This window comes from Lichenostomus cassidix, chromosome 5 (assembly GCF_008360975.1).
Source record: "Lichenostomus cassidix isolate B80296 chromosome 5, HeHo_3.0, whole genome shotgun sequence".
Classification (NCBI taxonomy): Eukaryota; Metazoa; Chordata; class Aves; order Passeriformes; family Meliphagidae; genus Lichenostomus; species Lichenostomus cassidix.
Window position 1 is genome coordinate 4010133 of NC_139486.1, and position 25642 is coordinate 4035774.

Here is a 25642-nt window from a genome sequence, read left to right on the forward strand (position 1 = left end):
TGAAAAAGGTATCTGGAAGGAATTCTTTTTATTGAGGAAGAGTTTACATATCTTAGTTTAAGTATTCACCTACTTTTTGCTGCCTCCTGTTAACAGGCATAATGGAAATATTGCACTGAGCATTTGCATGGAAAACACAGCTAACAAAGCAAGGAATATGGTAAATACATTTCATACAACCTTAAAAAAATTCAAGCAGTCATACAACGAATTCTGAAGCACTTCTGTGATCTGCAATCTCAAGTTGATGTTCACTGTTCTGACGTGTTAGCAAATTGACACTTTTTTTTTTGTTTTTTGTAGAAAGATTTTTGTATTGGTTCATAAAACCACAGCCTTTAAAATTGTTGGCTTTCAGTTACAGAGGTAACAGAGAGGTATCATCTGAATTCACATCAGAGCTTTTGAAACAAAAATGGCAGCAGTACAAGCAGGTGCCTCCTCCAGTGTCCAAACTCCTTTGTGGCTTTGCCATGGCCAAGGAACAGAGCAGAGCAGCCCAGCAGAGCAGCCAGACTCCCTGGATACTGAGAGCCAGGCTGGCATCCACTCCCTGTTTTCTGACAGAATGCCCCCCTCAATCCAACATGAAGCAGGAGAACCCCAGCTAAGCACAAGAAGCTCCATCAAGTCTTGTCAATATTATCTACCCCTGGGAATTCATTAACAGAAGAGGAAAATAAAATTAGTTGACCAACCCATAAGGAGAATTGATAGAAATGCTGCTCTGGAGATGGGAGACAAAGAAGTTTCCATGATGTGCTGAGCTCACAGTAGAAGGAAAGTGTTAGAAAGGATTTGTTTCACTGCAGTTTCAACCTGGTTTCCACAAGAGCCCACTCTGAAAAGTCTATTTACAACAATTTCGAGCTGCCTGTGGAAAAGCCACCCCAGATGTTTCAAACATTGCTGTTGCTTCAGTTCTCTGTATGCACACTGTGGGTCCATGTCAGAAACACCTGAATAAACACTGGAGCACAACAGGCACAGAGTAGCCTCTGTCCAACATTAAAGTTATGATCAGTGAGCAGCTTCACACACTTCAACATTTTATATTGCTCAGGCACTGAGGATCAATTCTCTTCAGCAAGAGAATTTTCCACTCTAAGTTTTTGCTGGAGTCATTCCTGCCACATAGGAAAAACTGGGCTACATTTTATCCTCTCACTTCATTAGAATTTGAATTTATTTACATACAAAATAAGACAGGAGAAAAAGTTCTTTTATAGTAACCCAACAATGGGCACCTTCACTTGTAATAAGGATGCCTTAGGCAAGGCAGCTGCATTTACTTCAGGAGCATATATAAAATTCAGTGTGCTGGTATCAAACAGAAACAATAATGTCAGATCATACAATGCCAGTACATTCCAGTGGGCCCTTGACTATCAGGTTAAAAAAACCCAAAAAACAAAGCCAAAGAACCAAAAATAAAAAAATCCAGAACTTTTCACCACTTTAGTTCTGTTTAGAATGCTACACAATGAATAAATTACGTCGTTCTGGGATAGTGCTTTACTCCTACATCTCAAAGAAATTCCAAGCTAATTAATTAGAGCAAGAAATTACATTGAGCAGGATAACGTTTTAAATGAAAGAAATGACTTAGAAACACCAATCAAAGATAATTTGATTATGATTAGCTGTGCTGAAGTCTAAGTCATTAAAATTGATGAAGAATGTTTTTACACTGGTCTATTCTATGTAATCCATTACCTACGCTATGCTCTTGTAGTTCAAGTCTAACAAATGGTATCTGATAATTCAATACTGAAGACTAAAATACTTTCAATGCACCATTTGCTCTCCTACACCGACATGTTTCCAATTAAAAAAAAAAAAAAAATCAGTAGCAAGTAGATCTGTGAAATTCTTCACTGGGAGAAGTTGAGCTAACATGAAACATCATCCCGATTTTTACCTGCTCACCTTCTACACGGTCAGGTTTAAATATGGCTGCTGCTTTATTCTGAACAGTCACTGTCCCACAAAAGTTACACCCATGGTTGGTAAGAAAGAATTCCCTGTGCTTTCTAACAGCTGAGGCTGCCCAAAGGTGCAAGGTGTCCTGCCATGCTCTCAGCTGAAGTGACGAGCGAGACGAGCAGACCTGTAGTCGACACGCAGCTGAACGAAGGAGTGAAGGATGTTCTTGTCCAGGTTAGCAAGTTGTTCTCCTGAGCAAACCTGCTTCAAATTATCTGGGGCTACAACCAGAAGGTTGCAAAGTGCATGCAGGGTATCAAAGAGCTGCAACACCAGCGCAATCTGTGGGCAAGAGAAAATATAGGGAAAAAAACAGATATAAATAGAGTTGCTTAGAACAGAATATCCATCTACATTTTCAAAACATTTCCTCCTAAGATAGGATTTACAACCATCATTGTCTCCTCACAGACATGCTCACCTTGAAGTCTTTGGCACACTTCCTGTACTCAGCCACATCACAAATGGCCAGCATTCCTCCCATGCAGCTGTAGGAATATTGCTGTAGGTGTTCATAGATGAGGCGATGGAAACGAACCCCAAACTCCATCAAAACTGTGTCCACATTCTTACCATCCATGGAATTCCTGATCTTCTCCACCTGTTTTCTAACGTAGCCACAGACTTTAACACAAGCCTGAATTCAAAAAAAAAAAGAAATAAATAAGAATGAGGTAATCTACTTTCTCCCATATCATAAGCTGAACATCAGTCACTACCTTTGACTAATTTCAATGATGTGTTGTGAAAGTTTATTCTCCAGTTAGTAATTTCCCACATTTATTTTCATTTCCCACACAAAGATGCAAAAATGCAAGTAGAAAGACGGATGCAAGCTAATATTGAATTAGGCTATAGTTCATATCAGTTCAGTATAGAACAGTTTAATTTGGACTTTTAATTCAATGATTCACACAAGGAGGGATGTGAGTAGAAACCTCTTGTCGGTCACAATTATAAATTCAAATTAACAGCCACACAGGGATCTTCACCCTTCCCACAGACTACCAGACTCTACACCTACTGCTGCACTTCTCCCATTCCCACCTGGCTGCAGGCATTCAGGGAATGCTCTCACTCCTTCCCAATGAGTTTGTTCTCTACTCCTCCCTGCCTTGTTCCCAAGAAGAGCCTAATGTGAGCCACCCCAGCAGCCCCCAGGCTGGGATTCAGACACTCAGTGGGAAAGAACACTGTGCAGCAAAGAATGTTCATGCTGTACCTGTGATGCTTTGCCATGTTCCTGCCATTCTGAGAGGAAAAAGCACCCAGCAACTAGAGAGTACCGGATAATTGATTTTCTGAAACTGATAGCTCAGAGCTAATTATCAGCTAAAAGCCTTGTTCCAAATCTGGGCCTCTTGGGAGGGGAAAGAATGTGCCAGTTTCTCTAGCACCTACTGATTTGTGTCTGACACTAGATAAAAACTACTCATGTTCCTTTTCAGCTCGAGAAAATAGTCCACAACAGAGTTTGGAGCTGCTTGGTGCAAAATGGAAGTAAATTAAGCAAATGCACATGTTGTTTAATGGGAGTTTGGTAAGGAACATCTTGTACCCGGTAACCCTTATGAGATGGGACTTTGGTTACTTACATTTGTGTATTGAATCAAGACATTGTTTTCATCTTCTGGTTTAAAATCTGTCTTCTTTTGCTCTGCAGCCAAGATGTGCTTCATCTGTCCAATCATACAATTCAGTGTCCTTTAAAGTTACAAATACAAATTGGGTTTTGAAGGGAACATTTTCATCTCCTTGATTTTTATAGTTACATATACTGACATGATTCTGGACAAAAGTAAGCAGCATAAAGGAATAAGGGAAAAACCCCAGCACCCAACATTTGAGTAATCTACAGAAGATACACTGAAAACAAACACTTATTTTAAGAAGCAAGCAGTGCTAGGACATGTCATAGGAAATATTTCAATTAACAGACATACACACTCTCTTCTGCAGTTGCAAAGTAATTCTATAAAGAAGATACACTTGATTTTATCTATATGTATTTATATAGATATATATTTAGAAAAAGGAGCATCAGCCAAAAATAAACCCTAAAATCTCTTTCCTCCAAGTTCAGTGTCTTGAAGCGCAGCACACAGCCTGCTGGCCTGCTGCTTTTAAAGGGGACACATTAATTGTGAGGTAATCCATTCAAATCCAGCTCTTCAGAGAAATTGGATAGCATCCTTCAATGCAGAGAATCCAAAGGAAGCATTCCAAGGAGTTTAGCAGAATTAGATCACATTGCATGTTAGTCAGAAGCAAGTGTCAGGAAACACTTGGAAAATGAAGGAGGGGTGAGGGGGAAGAAAAAACCTCTTCCTTTGCCAGAGCTTGGTATTTCTCTTGTTCCCAGAAATCTAATGGAGTTTTACAGCATCAATTATTTTTCCTTTATAGGATTTATCTGTTCACAACATTATCTAAGGTCAAGGCCTTGCTTTCCTTCAAGTCCAAAGCAAAGGTCAAACAGCAAAGCAGGCAAGGGAGGCTGCAAACGTCTCCCAGAACCCACCTTGGCCAGGAACATCCCCCTGGCTCTCCTCTTTTCCCTTCCCCTTTCCTTCACCCCCCTCACCCCTCCATCCTTCCCAAAGAAAACTGTCAAGGACATTACAGGCCTTGAAGGATTCAAGCTGGCATGAGGTAGAGAAGAATACATGTATCCAAAGAGGGAGGAAAAAACCTCCTTTTGCTCTATGCACAGAGCTCAGGCTTGCATTTTGGGTGTACTTCATTCCACAATCCACATACAATTTCTTTAAATTTCCATTGATATCTTGCATTCTGCTCAATTTTTATTTGAATTAAATACTCCCAGAAGGCTATTTACACAAAATACAGACTGAGAGAAAACCAATTGAACTAATTCTGTTAGGCTAATAAATCACTTTTACTGAGGTAGATAATTGCTGTGAATGGTTTTCAAGAAGCTGCACTTGGACTTTTCCAGATTGGATAAAGCTGAAACCATCAACATTTTGAAAATTTGCTTTCGTTTTTTAAACTCATTCCTTTAAGCAAGACAATCAATTCTCAACAGCACCAGTGGCACCACAAAGCAGCATGAAACAGCCCCACAAACACATTTCACATGTAATGGTAATCTCAGAACTAATCTCTCTTTTTTATGTGCTGAAACACAAATTTTTTTGCATTCTCCATCCACAAACCTTTGAATGTTCTATCTTCTGACAAGGACTTGTTCTCCTAAGTCTTACTAATACTTTTAAAAGATTAATTATTTAACACAAACAGATACAAACCATTGTAATACTGATGACTGACCTGTATCTGTCTAGATCTAAGCTTCTGGCCTCAGTGCTGAAAGTATTTCCAACTTTGTGTTTAAACCCCTAAGGTCACTTGCAGTAGGAGCAGCTAAAATCTCAATTGCCACTTATATCCCCTATTTCCACCTTTCTCTTTGCACTTAGAGAAAATAATACATCAAGTCAAAAGTAGGGCATCACACAACAGCTCCATTTCCTAATATTAAGCTTGTTAGTTTATTATTTTCATCTGCTGCAAAACAGCTGTGATTTTAATTTGCAATTTTTATAGCTATCCCCTCATTTTTATGCTGAGAAATAGAAAAAAGATTAAATGAGTCACAACCTCAAAGCAAGTCAATGTCAGAAGCAAAATTATTCCAGGTCTCCAGACTTCCACGACTCGGTCTAATCCATAGCACTGCACAGATTCCAGCAAATCATTTAACCTATTTTTGTCAAACCTTGCTCCTAATGGAAATCCTGCAAGTGTTTAACCTATTTCAATCATCACTTCTCCCTCTTTCAAAGTAGAAAAAAAACCCAGTTGGAGACAATAAGACAACAGTAAATTATTGCACTCTTCCAACACAACTAAAATCCTTTGACATCCTTCCAGAAGCATTTATGGGTCAGAAATCTGCCATGGAAAACATGACCCTCTGTTCACACAAAATCTAAATTTCCTATGCACAATAATGCATGTTTATCTGTTTAAAAAAATTAAAATATCGATTTTGCATTCAGGAATAATTTATTAATTATTCAGTAATTCCTGCTTAAAAGGACAGTTAACATATATCACAAAGGAGTGTTTTATAAGATCAGGAGAAAGTTTAGATCTCTACTTGCCTATCAATGCCCATATCCAGCTTCACTTCCATTTGCTCTATGATATCCTTTTTCTTCTGAAGGCATTCAGACAATTTAGGAGAAGAACTGAAACAACGCAGAAGATGTGTGAAATGTTAAAATATGAAAACAAATCTGTCTGCTGGGTTTGCTGCTTCCAACAGCATCTAGTGGAGATTTCTCATCCCATCAGCCACAAACCTCCTTCAGTCCCACCTGGAATGCAGCAGCAAAGTCTCCAAGGAGCAACATCTCTCCTGCCTACCAATACTCCTGGAGTTTACCCTCTCCCATTTGTTTCCAAAGGAGCCAATTTGTTTAAACTTCCCTTCTTTCCCCTCCCACAATAGTATTTTATCTTCCACAATATCAAGCTGAACTACTCCGAGCAGAAACTCCTCTTAACAGAGATGAGAAATGAAAAAAATTGCTTTCTTCAGCAAAAAAAAAGACCATTTACAGAGAAAATGCTAATCAAAACAAGTACCTTATCAATGGCATCAGATGATCATTGAACTGCTTGTCAAATAAATGGAAAATAGTATTGGCCTGGTGGACAACATCCAAGAAATAAAGATTTGCGTTCTTGGAATCAGAAGAGGGAATGCCTAAAGCAAAGAAGGTTTCATTAGAATTGTAACGATATGCAGTTCTTATAATTAGCATGATGACTTTTTAAATATGCAGAATTTTTCCATGAATGCTTCAATCACAGGCTTAGAGTTTCAAAAATTTACCACGGTGCCATATATAGAATTCTTCTCGTAGCTATATTGGTAACAAGCACAAGCACAGAAATACCTTCCTGGTAAAATTTCTGACAGCAAAACAGAACAGTCAATTTAAAAACTCCTTCAGAATGTGAGATTGATGCTGTCTTATCAAAAAGACAGGTTCTCACTGTTGAGATTTTAACTTCTTTAAACAAGCAGTTTTCTTATTTACCATCACTCTAAAATACATAAATATACAAACACAAGCACATAATTCCAATAAAAATTAAGACACTAAGCCTCAATATAAAAATATTTTCTTGTTGTGACACAGTGAACAATTAGAAGAAGTAGGGAGTGCTGATGTCCCAGTTTCTGTGATAAAAATGTTTTTGAAGACAGAAGCATGTTTCCTTCTGTGCATCAATCCCCCAAATGAAAATTACACTTGAGAAGCCATTAAATGTCGACCCCCAAACACACCAAACAAATTTCATTTACCCAACACATCCTGAACAAGGCCAATCAATAAGGCACAGCAAAGATCATCTGCACAGAAAGGCTAAGGAGATGAAATGTTCAGGAAATACTGTACTCACCAGCAAGGCCTGTTTCTAATGCATAATCGATGTGTTCAGTGCATAAGAACTCTACAAGCATAGAAAAAATTCTGAAAGCATTCTTGGGTAAGTCAGAGGGATCAGAGAGCTTTAAAGAAAAAGAAAAAATATCCTAAAGGTCAGTTCTACATAGATTTGAAAGTTTATTGGATATTGCATAAGGGATAAGCTTAAAATGTGACAAGTATTCCAGAATATTTGGAATTTTATTCTAAATGAAAAGTATGCGTACAGAGAATTATTCAGGAACAACTTAAGAGTGTCAATAAACCCTTCAGCATTTACAAGGAAAAACTGACACAGGATGCTACAACAAACAAAAGCAGAAACAGTTTCTAATAAGAGTAATAATAAAAGATGATAGTAACTAATAAGTTTTCCAGATGCAATCTCAGGAATTACCTAACCTGAATGCCACTGGATGCTGGGAAAAATGTATACAGAAGAGATTACTCTATCCATACCCTGTATTTTCATTCTTTTAATACTCTTCTGCCACTGGCCACAGTGAGAAGCAGGACACTGGGTTAGCTGGACCTCCAGTTTGTGTTTTTATCACTGGAGCAAAAATAATGCAGCTGAAGCTCAGCCACATTTAGCTCAGTTCAGCTGGAGCCAATGGAGCATGAACACTTTTATTAAGTGCAGCAAGGCCCACATTTACACTCAGCATCTGGACTTTGATGAGCTGTAAGCAACGTGGGATTTCGGACAGCAACCTGTCAGTAAATCCCTTTTCTAAAGAAAAACGTGACAGGGCTTTTGTACCTAGGAAATACAGCTTTGGTTCTTAAGGAATTAGGTGAAGACTTTTATGAAGCTTCAAGGGAGAAAGATTACTATTGCGACTCAAGGTAATTTACACAACACTCAAATATTTCTGCTGTATTCTCCCCAAAAAAAACTCAAAGAATCAAACAACAGAGACTCCCAAACATTGAAATATTTCAACCTATGGCTACATCAAAATTAGCAATTTCTTTTTCCCAAAGCAGTCCCAGCTGGCAGAGCCAGTGTATCTGCAATGTGACATAAATACCACAATTAGTTAGCCAAGGACTAACTTATCTTTTGTATAGTGAGTTGTTTTGACCACAAACCCCTAAATTCTAAAAAGCCTAATTCTGGAAATCTCCTTACATGTCAAGATCCATTGGGGTTTCCACCTCAATACAATTATTTTCAAATAATTTATATTAAATTTGATCCCAGCAGAAAGGCAGGAAAAAAGAAAGGGTTATGCACATCTGGAAAAAGTTTGTTTATATCATGAATTTAACAACTGCTTCTAGCAACTATGATATTGAGAGAAATAATGATCTACCTGCTTGTCCTACAGTCACTGATTCTCACCCTGAGGAAGGTGGTGATCCCAATGAGTGCAGGTAACAGTCCTGTGTCTGAATCCTGTTCTCTCTTTGGCCCCACTAAGTTTATATCTGATGTGAAGTTTTTCTGCTCTAAGCTCATGTAGAATGGCAAAAAAAAATGTCCTAGAAATCAGTGTGTTTTAGCTAATAAAAAAAATCACTAACATTTAAGTTCTGCAATTAAATTTCAAGGGTTTTCATTTACACCAAGTACCAGACAAATATGATTGACAGGCAGCAAAACCAGCAATTTAATCAAAAGTAAAATACCTTTTTCACATTAGTCTAAAGCATTTAAAGAACTGCAGAGGGTTACTAAGGTAAACAATGTTTAATACTATTCCTCTCAGCACTTTTCTGGTGATCATTCACTAATGTAGGAAGAAATTACACTTGAGGCAGAGAAACAACCATTGAACTATTCAGTGGATTTTTAAAGCAGGAAAAGAAAACCACACTAAAGGCTTCTCAGGTCTTGGCTCTAATTTAGTAAGAAAAGCAGTGTTGCCAGTAGGTTTAACCATCCCCACTTCTTCCAAAAATAGACAGCATTAATACCCACAAAATACAACTAGATCCAGGTGTAAAAGCAAACCCTCAGCCTCCACTGTGGCTCCATTTCCACGAAAAACAGAGAATTTAACAATGTCCTTTCTTCTTCCTATCACACCTCAACCAAAAACTTCAGCTCAAGGCTTAATCTCACCCACAAAATTATACCACTAAGGGAGATCACAGGAAGCAAACTTACCCTGTGACATCTTTCAAAAGCTTGTTTGGTTTCTTGCAAAAGGTTAACCACCACTTCTTGTGACAGGAACGTTTCCCCATGTGTGTCAATGCTTGGCCCCAGGGGTAAATTTGTTCGTTGCCTTAGTCTCTCCTTGAGGTCTTGAATACTGGAACAGAGATAGACCCCAAGAAGATTTCACTGGGTGGAAATTTTGATACTCAAACTCAACAACAATTCAGGATCTTTTAGTTGTTAACTTAAAAAAACAGGACCCGAGACACAGTTTAGGATGTGCAAGCATTACGACAAGTCTTGCAAGCTTTAAAAACAAAAAGTTGACAGTAAATGCAAAACTACCACCTCTGATTCCATGGTCAACTGCATTCTAGCATGGCACATTCACACATGGGAGCAGCTATTCCCTTTTGTGGGATAAGAGTAATTGCACTGGAATCCCTACAGCACTTATGCTCTGTGGACAAATTTAGCCTCCATACACTCTGTCATGTCACACTGCACTTTCCAAACACTAATGAGAGCTTCCTATCTCATCCACACCCACAAATCCTCTCATCCTCATCCATTATCTCAGCAGTCCTTTATTTAGTCAAGCATGCTCCGACACATTTCCATGCATAAAACAACCCATACAGTTACACACTACAATAAATTTAATTTTCCCCAAGAAAATTAAATTTTCATCTTTGCTTTTTTTTTTTTTTTTAATTACTTCACTGCTGCTTTTTCCATATCATTCCTCATTCCTGACACACTGAACCCAGGAGCTCTTTCAAAGGTGCAGTAGAGCCTTAGCACCTCTGCTTCACACAAGTTTTAATGCTTCCTATCCCACTTCTCACTACTCCTTCATTACTTTTTCTACCCTGAGGATAATGAAGTCTTGTTTTACCTTTCTCTAAGTCCATTGCATCTTCTGGGCTCACTAAGAGCTTTCTCACTGACATTGCTATGGTCTTTTCCCCTTCCTAGGTCTTGGGAGGGGACCACAAGACCTGGGCAGGTGAAAAAAAATGTATGCTTTTAGATACACACATATACATGCTTTAGGTACCTTAGTTTTGCTTCAGTCCTTTTGTGGATCTGGATCCTAAGTTGAAACATAGGTTTAACTGGTATTTTTCATTTCCAGTATGTACAAATACCATGCACTGAGTACATTTCACATGTACTGAGAGCAACACACTTTTGAGCAGAACACAAAGTGAAAGCAAGTTATAAAAAGCTGTAGGTCTTTGGCAGCTCATCACTGACATGGCAAATACAACCTTTCTCCCCTCACCACCTCCCTTCCACTTTAAAATGATGAAACTTCCCAGAAGGAACTTACCCTCCAGTGCCAATGGACCTCTTCTGGTGGTTTTTGGAATCATAATAGCGCTGCAGAATCATTGCACTCCTGCTTTTCAAATAGCCAATTTCCACCTCAATGTAATTCTCCAGGTAGGAAATGAAAATGGCCTTGATAAGCTTAGACAAGAAAGTCTGCTTATCAGTACCCAAGTTAAATTCCATCAATTTGCTTGACAGATTAGCAGTTCTTTATGCAAAAAGAAACAAAGAAGGGAAGGGGAGGAAAAGGTTGAATGTGGATGAATTACAGCATTACAAGTTTGTAAAGTACACAGCACAACAGAACCCTGATGGTGATTTAGGACTTGGAGCAGTTTTACATTGAAGTAAAGAATTTCACATAATTCATGTTTAATTACACACAGCACCACTGCAATCAAGTTGCCAGTGAGATGGGGAGGACTGGGTTTTGCACAATTTTAAAATTACTCTTGAAGGTCACGATAATTCCCATTGAAAATAATAATGGCCATTTTAAGTTTTCTTTAGGAAAGCCATCACTGTAAAGGTTTATAGACTTTTTTTTTTCCAGTTTTTATGCGCAGTTTATATTTTTGGCTTCTTTTTCTTAATAATAAATCCATTTATTTTCCAATAACTTCGATCCAATAATTTCATCATTGAGATATAAATACCTTGTATATAAATCATAGAGATTCTTAAGATACTGTTCTGCATCTGATTTCCTGTGTTCTTCCAGCTGGTCCTTCACATAACTCTGTAAAATTTGGTGCATCTGTTAGAAGATCAACTGACAACCAGAGGTCATACTCCCTACTTCCTAGATTATATGGAATTTCCTGCAAAGTGTAGATCTTAGCCAAGGTAATTCATCTATCCTTTGTTTTTAAATCTCTAATTTACACTTCCTGCATTATCCACAGAGAGAGTTAAAAGCACTTGTAGAGGAAAGTTATTTAATAATACAAAACAGTAATGTGTGAAGCAAAGACAAAAGATGGCTTTGAAAATATGTTTGACCAACTAACACAACATCCTCTCATTTTATAAATCAGAAGCACCAGAGGCTTCAGGGCATTTCTGCAGTGGACAGTAAGCAATGGAGATGGTTACATATTTGCTTATCATAATATATACACAAAGCAGATACAAGCTTAGAGCCTTATCATTGAATATTTGGACAAAAATGTTATTTACCATAAAATACTAATTCAAAACTGACACACAAAATTGGGGTTGAAACACAAGCTCAGTCTCTACACTACAAGAACAACATCTACAGGGAAATTGCTCTTTGCAAGTAAAGTCATGCTGTTGACTTTAAGTACCTAAGTGAGTGTATTTGCAGTATGAAAAACAGTATTTTTAAGTATCCTAGATGTTCATATAAATATTGCATTAGCTGCAAGAGAGTATTCACAACATAAATTATTTATTACTTATAAATATTTATTAATTATAAATTATTATTTATTACTCATTCAATGCTAACCTCACACATGACACCCAAATCTAAGGATGAGCAAGTTAAAGATAATTAAAGATATGAAATGTGGAAGTTCTTTTCCTGACATATTCTTGGTAGGGGGCATAGAGAAAAAATCAAATATATGTATGACATCTCGTGAATTACCCAATGAATTACCCAATTCCCTAATAATTTTAAATATTGAATTTGAGTGTTTTCAGTCACCCTGTATTCAGAGCACAAGCAGATTTCTTTGATGTGGGCTTGATTATCTATCTGAATAGTTATCTAACAATGAGTTATGATTCTACACCATTACACAAAAATTACAAATTTTGTAAATTCTCATTAATTGCTATTACTAGATAAAATATTTTTTAATTAGGAGGTTCCTCAAAGAACTTCAACATGTTAAAATTTGAAATACCTGAAGTTTAACTTCAAAGATATTTTGAATGAGTTTGGCTAGCACGGTCTCTGGATTGCTAAAAATTTCTCCAACTTGCTTGTTCACTCTCTGGCAGAGAATGGCTGCATCTTCAAAGACATCATTCCTCAGGAATGCCCCCTAGGGATTGAGAAGCACATTTCAGAATGTATTGACAACAACCTATAGGACTATATAAAACAATAATGTAATGTAAATAAAGAAATAATGTAAAACAAACTGCATTACCTCCTGACACTGCTTTATGTACACATCAACACAGTGGGAATAGCCCTAAGGAAGGAGCAAAAGAACTCAGGGTTAAAGGAGGTTGTTCATACTTTCAGTATGAAATGAAATCAAGAAAATACTTGAAAAAGTTACTGCAAAAAAAATACAGGTTCATTCAACATGTAGACTTTTCCAAAGCCATTTTTGTTACAGATCTACCACCACTCTCCGTGGATCTACACCTCAAGTTTCAACATTCTTTCTCAAGCACACAAGTCAGTTCACACCCAGGCAAGAAGAGATTATTTTAGAAAGTTCTCCACTGATTCTGCCCCCAATCTCCCTCATCTGCCTCCTTTATTCCCCTGCATTTGATTCCAGATTGAACCCCTCAGCATTTCTGAAGTGTTATCTGACATGAGGGCTGTGCCCACGCAAACACATTCACTCCAAACAGGCATTTATTGTACTGTGGGTCGGTTTTAGTCATGTATTTAAATTAAACCCCTCAGTTTTTACCTTAAAGTGAAGCAAAACTGCTGCTACTTCTCTCATTCTGGAGATTTCTCCTCTCCGCTGAGCACTGGTAAACTCTTGAATTAACTGGCACTCTAAATCGTGGTACTTACCTGCAGAGGAAAGGGGATAACAACAAAAACCCATCAGGCTACGTAATACAGGCAAAAACTGTAATACTGACAGTATTGCTTACTTCTTTAATCATCTTTAACAATTCAAATACAGGAATATGGATTGAACTGGATAGATAACTTACTTGCTATCTTTGATTTTACTTCAGAAAACCTGTTAACAACAACAAAAAAAAATAGCATGATTAAATTCAAATCCACATCACATGGGAAATCACAGACATGCTGGATCATGAACAGCAGGCACTCTGCTTAAAAATGAAAACATGTAGCACAAAGACGACAGAGAAGTTACCCGCTTTATATCCCTAAAAACCTACAAGCATCTAATTCAGATCTAGCATTAAGTCAGCAAAGCAAAATTATCCCATTAAAAGTCTGTTAAGCAGTTTAGGATGTGTATGTAAAGATGATCCTACAACATGAGTGCGTGAACACAAATTTGAGAATAGAGGAGAGAGAAATAAGCACACAATCCAGCTCAAAAGCTCCATGAATCGCTAAGCGCTGCACCAAAAAGGGAGACAAGGGAAGCATCAGAAAAATCACAGCTATGGGAAGATTTATTTTCTTATAAAGATGTTCTGATAGATTTTTACCTGTCAAAAGGCAGTTCCTGTGCAATCAAATGCAGTTTCTGAATAATATCAGCTGCCTCTTTAATCTGGTGAGAGGAAAACATGACAGAATTATTAAAGAAGGCCTGATTTTAGGCTATTCCTTTCCTCCCCCTGCACTGTCCAATTTTCATACATGAAGTTCCTATTTCTAAAGCTGGTTGAGTTGACATACCCGTGGAAGAGATCAACCCCTGCAAGTTCCCATATGTACTTTTAAGATGCTTAAGGTATTTTTTTTTAACATAAAGTTATATAGGTCAAAACATGATGTAAAGTCTTGTTACAAGTTCCCCCTGGGGATGCCTGTGGAGGTGTGTGAGCTGCCTGGACAAACACTTCATACAAAAAAAGCCATGGCCATGCTTGACATGGAGAGGGGAGAAAAGGGAAAAAGGGGATCAAAGCAGAGCATTCTACCAAGGAAGGAGAAATGGAAGCTCCATTAGAAATGATAAATTCTGAGGTCCAAAGCAAAAATCAAGATGAAAGTCAGTTGATTACATAGCTACAAAATAAGAATAGCTGTAAAAATACAAAAGTTGATAAATAAAGATAACAAATTGTGCAAATTTGTGATCTCTCCTGGGCAGCAAAACCTTTTATCAATTATTCTTCCACCATCAATCAGCACAGGAAGTGCATCCAAGTGGTGCTTAGAGACTGCTGAATAAAATTACATTTATTCACGTTAGGCTGAATAAAATCACATTAAAAGCCATGTGGATGTGGCACTTGGGGACTTGGTTTAGTGGTAGCCTTGACAGTGCTGGGGGATTGGTTGGACTTGGTGGTCTTAGAGATCTCTTGCAACCTGAATTATTTTATGACTAAAACCTTTATAAGCTGGCACAATGGAGAACATGGAGAATATGAAGTTTATCTTGTTCTTCCTAATCGTGATGATCCAGGGAACTGAAGTGAGAGGGAAGGAAGTAACAAAATCCTATTCTGCCACCACTTACAGCAGGCTGGATTAAAACTTTACAAGAACAGAAGCAGACACACAGGTAAGAATAGAGAGCACAGGCAGGACACTAGGTTGGTTGTTCAGCAAAAATAGGGGCTCTCAAAGAGTATCCATTCTGACTATTAAGAGCAGCTTATGTTTTGAACTGTCAGCTTACAATAGCCTCTTAAGGCAGAAGCTGCTACACTCCTCAAATAAATCCAGTGAAAGAGCAGTTATTTCTATTAGCTTGCAGCAGCCTTAATACCTAACAACTGTGATCAATACTGATGTCAGTAGGATTGTCTATATATTAGCAGTTATGAACCAATACTACAAAAATCAAAACAAACAAACAAAAAAAGACAACAGCAAAAAAAAAATCCCACTAACACAACATTTTCTTTGTCTCCTCTTCACACAATAGCTGTTAACTAACTTAGATTTTATTGAATTCAGGACCTTTTCTTATTCACAAGAGAAGCCATGACAAATCAATTCTCCATGGTTTCTGCTTAAACCCAGACATATTTAATTTTTAATTGAATCAGGCTTCTGTAAACAATTAAAATCAAAATAAATATCGATTTTGTAAAATACAACTTAAAGGCTATAATGGTATCTGAGAAAAAAAGGCAACCAAAAAATCATGGAGAAATAAAGGCAATAGAGAATTTTAACACAAAACATGCACAAGTTAAAAGGCATAATGAAATAATATTAAGTACAGAACATAAACAGAGAAATGGACATAAGAATAACAGTAAACATATTAAGCAGAACAATGTTATTACATGATAAACAAGTGAGCTGCTGATCATTTTGATAGTTTAATTGTGTTAACTGGGGTGATTTGCTCCCTTCAATAATCTTGAGTACAGGAGAAAGACTGGCAGCACAAGGGAAATTATAAGGATTCAGAGGACAGAGACACAATACACAGGACAGGACAAGACAGCAAGGAAAAGCTTCACAGAGATAAGAAACTGCTCAGTATGGCTGGGAGGAAGTGGGAAGCAATAAATGGAGTGTAGGGAAAAAAAAAGGAATCCAACAGATTTTAAGAACAGACACTACTGAGAAAAGTATCAATTAGGAAATAACTATTGTATTCTTTTTTGTGCTTCTCCTTTCACAGTACCCCCTCGATGTCTCACAGAAAACTCCACACTTGTGAGGGCTGGCATAGCACAAAAAAAAAAATAAAAAAATCACAACACCCTCCACAACATTATCTAAAACCCCCATCAGCTCGAAGATCAGAAGAGACTGACAAAGCACTAAGATTTCCCATTTAAGAACATTTGTTACCATCTCATACTTTAGAAGTATTTTTAGTTCAAAGATGCATTAAGATGTAACAGCTTCTGTCTCAGCAGGCTCTTCTACAAACACTTCTTCAAGTTATTGTTTAAACTAGGAGGCAAAAAGTTGAAGAATCCACCTGGCTGAAATTAGGCTAGTAAGACAACTTGTATCTAGAGATTCTGGTTTGTGTTCCCACACCCTTCCCTGGCAGACTGGCAGGAGACTCAGGGCCTTTACATTTGTCTTCCTCCAGATTTGCTGAGTATCTTATTACTCTTCAAGGTGCACAGAGATTCGTTTGTTTACAAATTTCCAGGTTTACCCTATTTATCTACCAGATTTTTCTGGTCCTCCAGCCGGATGTATCACGAAATTTTCATTTACAAATAAAGTGAAAGTTGAATTCTATGAGCTTCTTGAGCAGACAACACATAATTCTCTAATTTACATTCACTTATTTACCATGCTGCCAATAAATATTTTTTCAAATGCATGTTTTATTACTGCTTAGGAAAAAAAGAAAAGAAAAAAATTAAGCAGATCTGGAAAAGGCTGTCCACAGAGGAACTTTCAGTACTTTGAAACCTTTCTGTTTCCCTTGGAAATCAGGGAAGTTTTTCTCTGCTCCCTCTTGAATTAGGGCAAACCATCAACTGGTAATTACCATATATCCACAGACCATGAATCAAAAGTCACTGTGCAACTGACTTCTTGGGAATACAACTATATAAAATGATTAGCTTTTCATTTCCCTGAGAGATACCTCTGGCTCAGTGGGGAGGGGGTGACTATTAACCTGTTCTCAGGTCTTCTCTGAGCTGCATTTCAAGCACATATTTTTCTGCTGAATGTGCAAATCAAATTTTTGCTGTTTCCACATATTATAATTTTTTCCTGACTACAATCATACCACTGCACAGAATTCAAGGACAGAAGGAAGATTCTTCAGGATACACCACACAAAAAGGACCCCAGCAAACCCAAACCAACAAGTTTACTTAAACTGCATTGGGAAATCCAATATGTGTCCTTTTGCTTAGAGCTGGACTCTTTTCCTTCAGTTTATTTCTGTTTGCCACACCACTCAGATTGTATTTGCTTCATGAACGTACTCTTGAAGCACAAGAAAAACAAAATGCTTCAACATTTCTTTGAAGTTTTCCTGCCTGGTCCCTCTAAATTCCAAGGGTGGAGACATAACCACAGGACTATACAAAGCCCAAAGGCATGCTGTGACAAAAAGGTATCCAAGGCCAGTGGACTGACCCAACAGAGCAAAGTTGCACAAAGAAGCTGCATTCAGAAGCGTTCTGCTTTACAGGATGGATCTAAGGCAAGGGGTTCAAAGGAAAGAGGCAGATATTGTATTGCACTCCAAAGTTGCCCTCCCAGCGTTCCCCAAATCTCCGATAATTTCATAAAATGAAAAATGCCAACATTGCCACATTAAGCATCACTGAATACAAATGCTTTATCAGCAATCTGCAGCCCAGTGTTGTTCATTTACATTTCAGAACAATGAAACTTTAACAAGTCAGTCACTCAGTGGTTTGAAGTCTGACCATGGTAAGTCATGGTAGCAGCTTGTAATTAGGGCAGTCCCGCTCATTGCTTTGAACTGCTTTCATCCCGCTGACAGCTCTTACCTTTTCAGAGTTTGTAAAAACATCAGACTTCAGCTCTCCATCCAGAAACTCATTAAAGTATTTCATCAGCTTCTGAGCCTCCACTGCCCGTTGCCGTGGCGTGTTTACCCCCTCCAGCTGGTCGCCAAGGTGACAGACCTTGGTTGCTACATAGCTGATGTGCTCATCTAGTTCTTGGAAATGTTGGAAGGCAACCTGGGAGAACACAACGCTAAACTCATGATTTCCATTTCATGCACTTCAGGAAACACAAGATTTCCACCAGGAAGAAGCACAGTGAATGCAGGTGCTGCATCTCAGAGCCACAGAGCTACTCAGAGGCACTAATTAATTACACACAACCCATTAAAGTTTAGTGTCTTCCTTTAAATTATTGTGAAGACTCCCTACTCGCAGCATTGCTAACACTCATTAATGGAACATGCAGATAAGCCCCCTTTGACAGCAGAAATTGTCATCAAGCCCTCTTTATTCTTATCTCAAACAGCAACACCCTGTACCAAGAAATGTTCAAGGAGCACAGGATGCTTTAAAAACTTGCACAGCTTCCCACTGACTCTACCCTTTGGATTTACCTGGTTGCTTTTCTGCAGCTCTTGTACTTTCTTGGCAAATTCCTTTGCTTCCTTCTGGCACTGCTGTTCTAGTTTCTCCACTTTCCTCTGAATCCTTTCATCCATTACCTGTAATTCTTGGATATGATTTACAAATTCTTCCAATAGTCTGATTGAGAATAAAATACAGGAAAAGAGACTTTAGTTTGAAAGACACTGTCTTCTGCAGAGTCTAGAACACCTCAAAGAAAATAACTTATTAAGGCTGAGATAAACATATCTAACTTAGAAATGTTTCTAAATTGTAAATGTAAATAAACAAATTTAAAGTTGAAATTTTTAGAAAAATTCTGTTTCTAAAATCTTGTTTTAAACTGCATCTCCCTGGTCGTATAGCTCTCTATGCCAACATAAAAACTGTGTATGGTGGACCAAAGGAGATAGGAATAACAAAATACCACTCAAGAACATGGCTCTGCCACAGATACAAAAATCCCTATAGCCCCATCTTCCCTAAGTAAGTCTCATATGGAAAAAGAGAGCTTAGGCCACTACATCCCTTCAGTGTAAGGGATACAACAGGAAAATATTTTCTACTGTACATGTTCCTGCAAAGCTGGAAATCAGCATTACAATAAATAATTATTAAGAAGTAGATAATACAGTCATAATTTCATCATGTTGTTTTGACTGACTTCACTTCTTCCTACACCCATTTGAAGGGTTTTTTCCATTTTAAGGGCCCTTTCCCATCACTGATTTTTCTTTCAGAATCACATTTTACTCCTCCCAGTCACAGTACATCTGTATGCATTCTTAAATTTCCTCTGTTCCTTTCATTCTGCTCTCAACATCTCTCTTTCTCTGTTTTTGTCCCTTCTGTCCCAGTCCAGTCAACTTCTCAGCTCTTACTTATCTAAATATCCCAGTCACTGGTCAAGGGATGGATTACTCCCAGATCCTCCACAGCCATAACACTCATGCTAATAACTGGAAAACATCTGAAACATTTGAGAACTCTGCTGTCCAAGTTTAATATCAAAAAAGGCTTTTAGCCCAGTCAGTTACTTAAAGGCACACCTTCTTAAAAAAAACTGGGTTGAGTCAAATGTTGGTGACTCCTCTCCTTCACTCCCTGCTTGCCAGAAGCCCATGAGCAAGCACATTGCATCAGATTCCACAGAAAACCACAAGGAACACATCTAAGTTTACAGAAGTATATTGAAAATAAAATTTAAACAACAGTGACATGAAGCATTCTTTCCAACAAAAGTCTAGGGGAAATGTGAACAGTTTGTATTAATTTTAACAAACTGATTCAGGCTGGGGTTTGTTTTTTAAACAGGTCTTGTGTCAATTCAGCACTTATCCAGCAACAGTGCTCAATACATTAAGAGGAAAGAATGCTCAAGCAGAAAAGGCAGCTGCTGGTCAGATTTTCAGAAGAGAAATACAGACTACAATACTCTTTCTAGCACACAAAAGTAGATTCTTCTGAAAACAGAAAAGAAAAAAAAAAAACATACATCAAAAGGCCTGTTTCCTTTTTAATATTAATTTTGGGTCCCTGCCCAATACTAGAAGATGCCACAAGAAAAATATTTAGTGTTGCAGGTTTCTCCTGCTTGTCTAGAAAGATATGAAAGTGCCTCACAGAAGTTAGCACAAGCAAACCAGCAGAAATGCAGGAGATCTGTCAAACTGAGTAGGTCTTGGTGCAAAATGAACTATGAACTAACAAAATGAAGTATATACTGGGTACAAGCATGGAGAAAGAGCTCCAGGGAATAATGTTGTGTAATTCCAGGCTTCTTCCTGCTTCAGTCACATACAACGCTCTGCATACAATACAGGCCCCAGACTGAATGTCAAGGGGTTCAACATCTTGCTAGAAATCCAACAATATCCTTTCTTCTCTCTCGAGCTTCCAAAGAGCCAGACTGCTCCAGAAGAAATGTCCTTTGACTGTGTCAGGGTAATTTTCTGACATTTTAGTAAGTCAAATTAGTTTATCGAGAGATCTCATCCCCAGAGCTGCCTCTCTTCCCACTCCACCTGTTTGTGCCTCTTATTTGCAAAGTAATGTGTCTTAAAACAAGGCAGCTCAGGAAAATAAAGTAAGAAACTCATCAAATTGTCTTAACTATCATAGCAGTGAAGTTCATATTATGCTTTAATCCAGCAGCTCCAGTACTTTGGAACATTCATGTCTGACAAGCACAAACACCAATTCTCCTTCATTCAAGAGGTCTCAATAAGGAAGTGACTTTCCCTACTCTTGTTGCTGAATAATTAGTTCTGAATAATTGGCTCATGGTCACCAATTTTAGCAATTCTCCCAATTGAAAACCTCCTTGGACACACAGCACCAGTACACAGAGACTTGTTGTTATCTGTGGAACAAAACAGTACAATTAGAGATCCATTCCCTTGGGCCATTGTGCAATTTGATTTTTTTACCTTTTCGGATCAAAAGCTTCTCCACCTCTGGAACCTCCTCCAGGTGTTCTCCATGCCAGGCGTTCAATGTATTCATCTGCCACAAAAGGCTCCTGGCCACAGAAAAAAAACTTACAATGTTTCACAGCAGGTTGTTCCTCCAGCAGGTGCTCACACACCATTTTCAAAATGTCTAGAAGTTTTATTACAATCCAAAGTACAGTTTTGACAATTATTCCATCACCTCTTGGGTTTACATATTTATTGCTGAGAACACTGCTCTTAACACGGTGAGTTTGAACAACAAGTCTAGATAATATCAGACTAGTTGCAAAGAATTTGCTGTAGGTCTGTGAAGAGCTGGCTCTAAATGACCTTATTTGCAGCTGAGCTTGTGTGTCATTGTCATTACAAAGTGCCTGAACCCTGCAGCTGATTTGAGAGGTTACATCACCAGCCATCAGCTGCACAGCAAAACACATCAGGGAATTCATCTGCCTAAAAAAATTAGGTGGCAAAATAAGGGGTTTTTACAGTTGTTCAACTCTCTGTCACACCATGGCATCACACACAGAACTGACCAAAGCACTGCCCAAAAAAACCAGCACGAGATGCCACTGGACACAACCCAACATCAAACTGCAGCTGCAGAAACAGAGCAGATAAAAAAAGAAGAAAAAATGCATAAAAACAGAGGATGAATTTGATTTCCACAAGCAGAAGAAACAAGGCATGAATGATACCAGAACTCAAGGTTACCTAAGTTTGTTCCATAACATTTGCTGGTTCTTCCATAAAAACACCACTCAAGGGTAGAGTTAAGATTATTTCTCCATCCAACAACATTTTCTGAAGGCAGAGATCCCATTTATAAACTCAAGACCTTCTATTTTAGCTGGCCTAATACTTACACCACCTCAAACACTTCATCACACAGTTACTACTAAATTACTCTAAACACAGTCCAACTTCTATTACTAACAAAAATGGTATTTATCACTTCAGCAGCAGTGATTAGGTGCCAACATCAGCACTTCTAAGACCAGTAAGAAAAATACTCTTACAACCACCAGGATTTTATAGAAAGCTTTTAAATTATAAGCAGCAACAGTCCTAAAAGTGTGAAACAACCCAAAACAGAGCTGGTCTGGCTAATAGGGGTATTTGATGAAACAAGTGAACATGCCACCAGTGCTTTTGCTAAAAGTTGGTTTACAAAAATGACAACAGTAAAAAGTAAAGAGAGCTCCACAGGTGTTATATTTGTTACTGTATCGACATGTCTGAAACTTTGTCACAAGTAACAAGGAGGGGGAAAACAGCATTATAGAGTTAGTTTCTTAACTAAAACCGAGGGTTGAAAAGCAAATATTGCCAGTTCAAGGTCTGTTTCCTCAGAAACAAATTATGCCCTATCCAGTCAGGCCCAGCCACTAAACAGGAAGATAAAAGGTTTTTAAATACACTTTGTTACATGCTGAATCCTGCCAGACAGGGCAGAAATTTCACCCTTTCAACAGATCACTCAGGAACTCCTCATTCACAGACTGACTCAAGTAGCTGTGTTGTGCTCAGCCTCTCTGGCTAAACTTCAAAAATAACTGGTTGATGCCACATAAAAACAATTTCCCTACAAGTCACTCATCTCTTTAACCAAGTCCTTCCTAATACACAAGGTGAAGTTTCCTTTACACAAATCCTTTTAATCAAAAGCCATGTGTTCCTACCAAATGTAAATTCTCTCCTTATAGCATCTTGGTATCTAAAAGTTTGGGAACACTTTTGCAATTTAATTAGAAATAAAATGAGTCATTCAGTGTAGTAACATTCCCTGCAGGGGAGGCCTACAGCTTCCTAACTACCTTAGGGCTCCTTGCAGGACTCCTTTATATGAAAATCCACAATCTTTCCTCTGAAGATCCTGAATTCACCTGCAGCTCTCCTCCTGGAAAATACCTGTTTTTCCAAGAACACTTACACAGGAGATCTGTCCTTCAGTTTTTTAACCATATATATCCTGTTCTGTATTATTTAAGAACTATTAGCTGCAGTGGATATTATGTGCAGGATATTGATCAACAGAGAAATAAAATGAGCTTTTTCCTCCAGATTTCCACAGAGGGCGTGCTAAAAACTTACTTGATTTATAAGGAATAAAAGAAGTTCAGCAGTGTCTTTCTAAGCCATGATTTCCCAAGTTCCACTGCAGATCCAAAAGTTTTTACTTCAGTTTGTATCTTCCATACACATTTGCCTTTTTAAATGCTATCTTGATAACAGGGTTACCCATGGCTGACAGCCTAATTCCTATTTTAAGTCTCTATCCTGTTCTGCAGAAATTGCTGAAACTCAGCTATTACAAATGTCATTTGCAAGTCCTTTGCCCGTTATCAGATGAGCCCCAACAGTCAATTTCTTCAGCTTTGAACTTCCCTCTGGCTCCAGATGAATTAATGTGATCCCAGCCATTCAGCCAATACTCTTGATTTAATAAGAGATATGCCTGAAGTGGATGATAACCTGGTTTGATCTGGTGTTTACAAATGAAACTACACTGGACCCAGCCAAATTAAAAACCAGTTTAGAAGTAGCCATTGTTAAATTATGCCACAAACTGTGGGAGGGAGAATTGAGTCCTTGTTGTGCCCATTTCCAGTACAGATCCTCCTGTACCATTTCACATATCTTTATTGAAAGTTAATTTAGAACACACACTTGTGAAAATATGGTAATCAAATTCCACCCTCAGTACACAGCCAAGGGTTACTCCCATAAGAAGCACCTTTTTTTTTATTCTTATTTAAGGCAGCAATTTCAAACTAGATGATTGAGCAACATTAAATTGGTGGACATCAACAAAAACTCTCCTGCCTCTGGAGTGAAAGAAGTGAAAGCATGAGAGACAGAAATACTGGATTCCACAATGGAAAACATAATTTCTAGCCCAAACCTCAAGACAAAAGTCTCACCTAATTTGCAATTTTATCTTTATTGCTACTGCAAAATGGAAAAAGCTGTTGCATGACCCAGAGCAGCCAAAACAGTTTTCTTTCCATATTCAAGTTATCTCACACTCAACATCCCACAAAGAACAGAACTGCACTGTCATCGTGTTGAGAAATCAAGGGGCTCCTAGACTGGGGTAGGGAGGGTGCAAAACCTGGCAACCAGCTACAGGAACACAGTATTTCAGTCCTGCTATTTTTTAAAGCTACGCAAACCAAAAGATGTGAGTCATAACACTTGTGTTGCCATCCCAGTGATTCATAAATTCAAGTGCACACAATGCGTTTATATAAACCCCACACAGAGGATCTTCCAGAGGAACAGGAAAACCCTTTCCTGAAGGCTGGACAAAGCAAGTCCCAGTGATAACCCACCAGAGGAACAATTGGCTCTTGAGTGGCTTGGAGAGCAAACACAGGGCACCTGGTGATGACACCATGTCCCTGTGAGGAGGGAGTGAGGACACACATTTTTTGTTTATCACAGGTCACATCGAGAGAGGTCACAGGCCAGGCCAGAAGCTGGAGCCACAGAATCACAGAATGGTTTGGGCTGGAAAGGACTTTAAGGATTATCTCATTCCAACACCTGTCATGGGCAGGAACACCTTCCACCATCCCAGGTTGCTCCAAACCCTGTCCAACCTGGCCTGGAACACTTCTAGGGATGGAGCAGCCACAGGTTCTCTGGACAACCTGTGCCAGGGCCTCACCATCCTCACAACCAACCATTTCTTCCTAACATCCATCCTAAACCTACCCTCCTTCCATTTGAAGCCATTTCCCCTCGTCCTGTCACTACCCACTCCTGCAAGAAGTCCCCCTTTCATGTTTCTCGCAGGCTCCCTTCAGGAGGGAGACAATCCTTGTGCGTCTCTCCCAACTCTGGGCATTCTGCGATTCCACGGGAAGAACCTGACAGACTCCTGCCATTCCTGCGTGGCCTTGGCTGAGCTATTCTCCTTCCGTGCCTCGCTTCCCCCGCGGGTACAGGGAGGGCAAAGTCATTTCCTTATTCCCTTCCAGCCCCAGCGGCACCGCAGCGCAGGGTGAGGCGAGGGGTGCCTTTGGCAGCCGGGGCGCCGGGCCGGGCCTGGCACGGCATGGCCTGTCACAGCCCTGCCAGCAGCCGGGAGCCGGCCGGGAGGGAGGCCCTGCAGCGGGGCGAGGCGGGCACCGCACCCCGGGGCCGCACCGAGGCTCCCCCGCTCGCCCAGCCCCACACACCGCCCGCCTTTCCCCGGGGAGAGGCCGCCGCATCCCCGCAGCGAGCCGGCCCGCCCAGCGCCGCCCGCCGCCCGGCCCGCGGGGCTCGCACCCACCTCGAAGAGCTCGGCCGTGGTGGCCATGGCCGCGGGGAGCCAGGGAAGCACAGCGGCGGCCCCTCAGCGCCCCTTCGCCGCCGCCGCCCCGCCGCTGCCGCCCATTGTGTCCCCCGCCCCGGCAGCAGCAGCGGCGGCCGCG

At 39.3% G+C, this 25642-nt stretch overlaps 1 protein-coding gene across 2 annotated transcripts; it reads right to left on the minus strand.

Annotated features, from left to right (window-relative positions):
- Positions 1-11: 11 nt before the first annotated feature.
- On the minus strand, positions 12-25639 carry EXOC5 (exocyst complex component 5). Of its 2 annotated transcripts, XM_085061031.1 has the most exons (19): positions 25501-25639; positions 21195-21286; positions 18756-18903; positions 18181-18375; positions 14260-14324; positions 13786-13814; positions 13530-13639; positions 13029-13073; positions 12780-12920; positions 11559-11641; positions 10901-11110; positions 10625-10660; positions 9571-9718; positions 7429-7537; positions 6604-6724; positions 6117-6203; positions 3582-3690; positions 2408-2623; positions 12-2268 (listed from the first exon to the last, which is right to left on the minus strand). In XM_085061031.1, exons 1-19 carry the CDS (start codon positions 25525-25527, stop codon positions 2080-2082), a joined length of 2160 nt encoding a protein of 719 aa, XP_084917157.1. In that variant the 5' UTR covers positions 25528-25639; the 3' UTR covers positions 12-2079. The 2 variants fall into 2 exon arrangements, with proteins under 2 accessions (XP_084917157.1, XP_084917159.1); XM_085061033.1 differs by lacking the exon at positions 10625-10660.
- Between the last annotated feature and the right edge of the window lie 3 nt (positions 25640-25642).

Bases quoted from the DNA above. Each gene is read 5' to 3' on its own strand.
- EXOC5 (XM_085061031.1), bottom strand. From the start codon at position 25,527: ATGGCCACCACGGCCGAGCTCTTCGAG. The intron at 18,904-21,194 runs GTAAAAAAATCA...ATTCTCAATCAG, and splicing joins GAAGCTTTTGATCCGAAAAG to ACTATTGGAAGAATTTGTAA. The intron at 11,642-12,779 runs GTATTTCAAATT...CAAATTTTACAG, and splicing joins TCTTTGAAGTTAAACTTCAG to AGTTATGTGAAGGACCAGCT.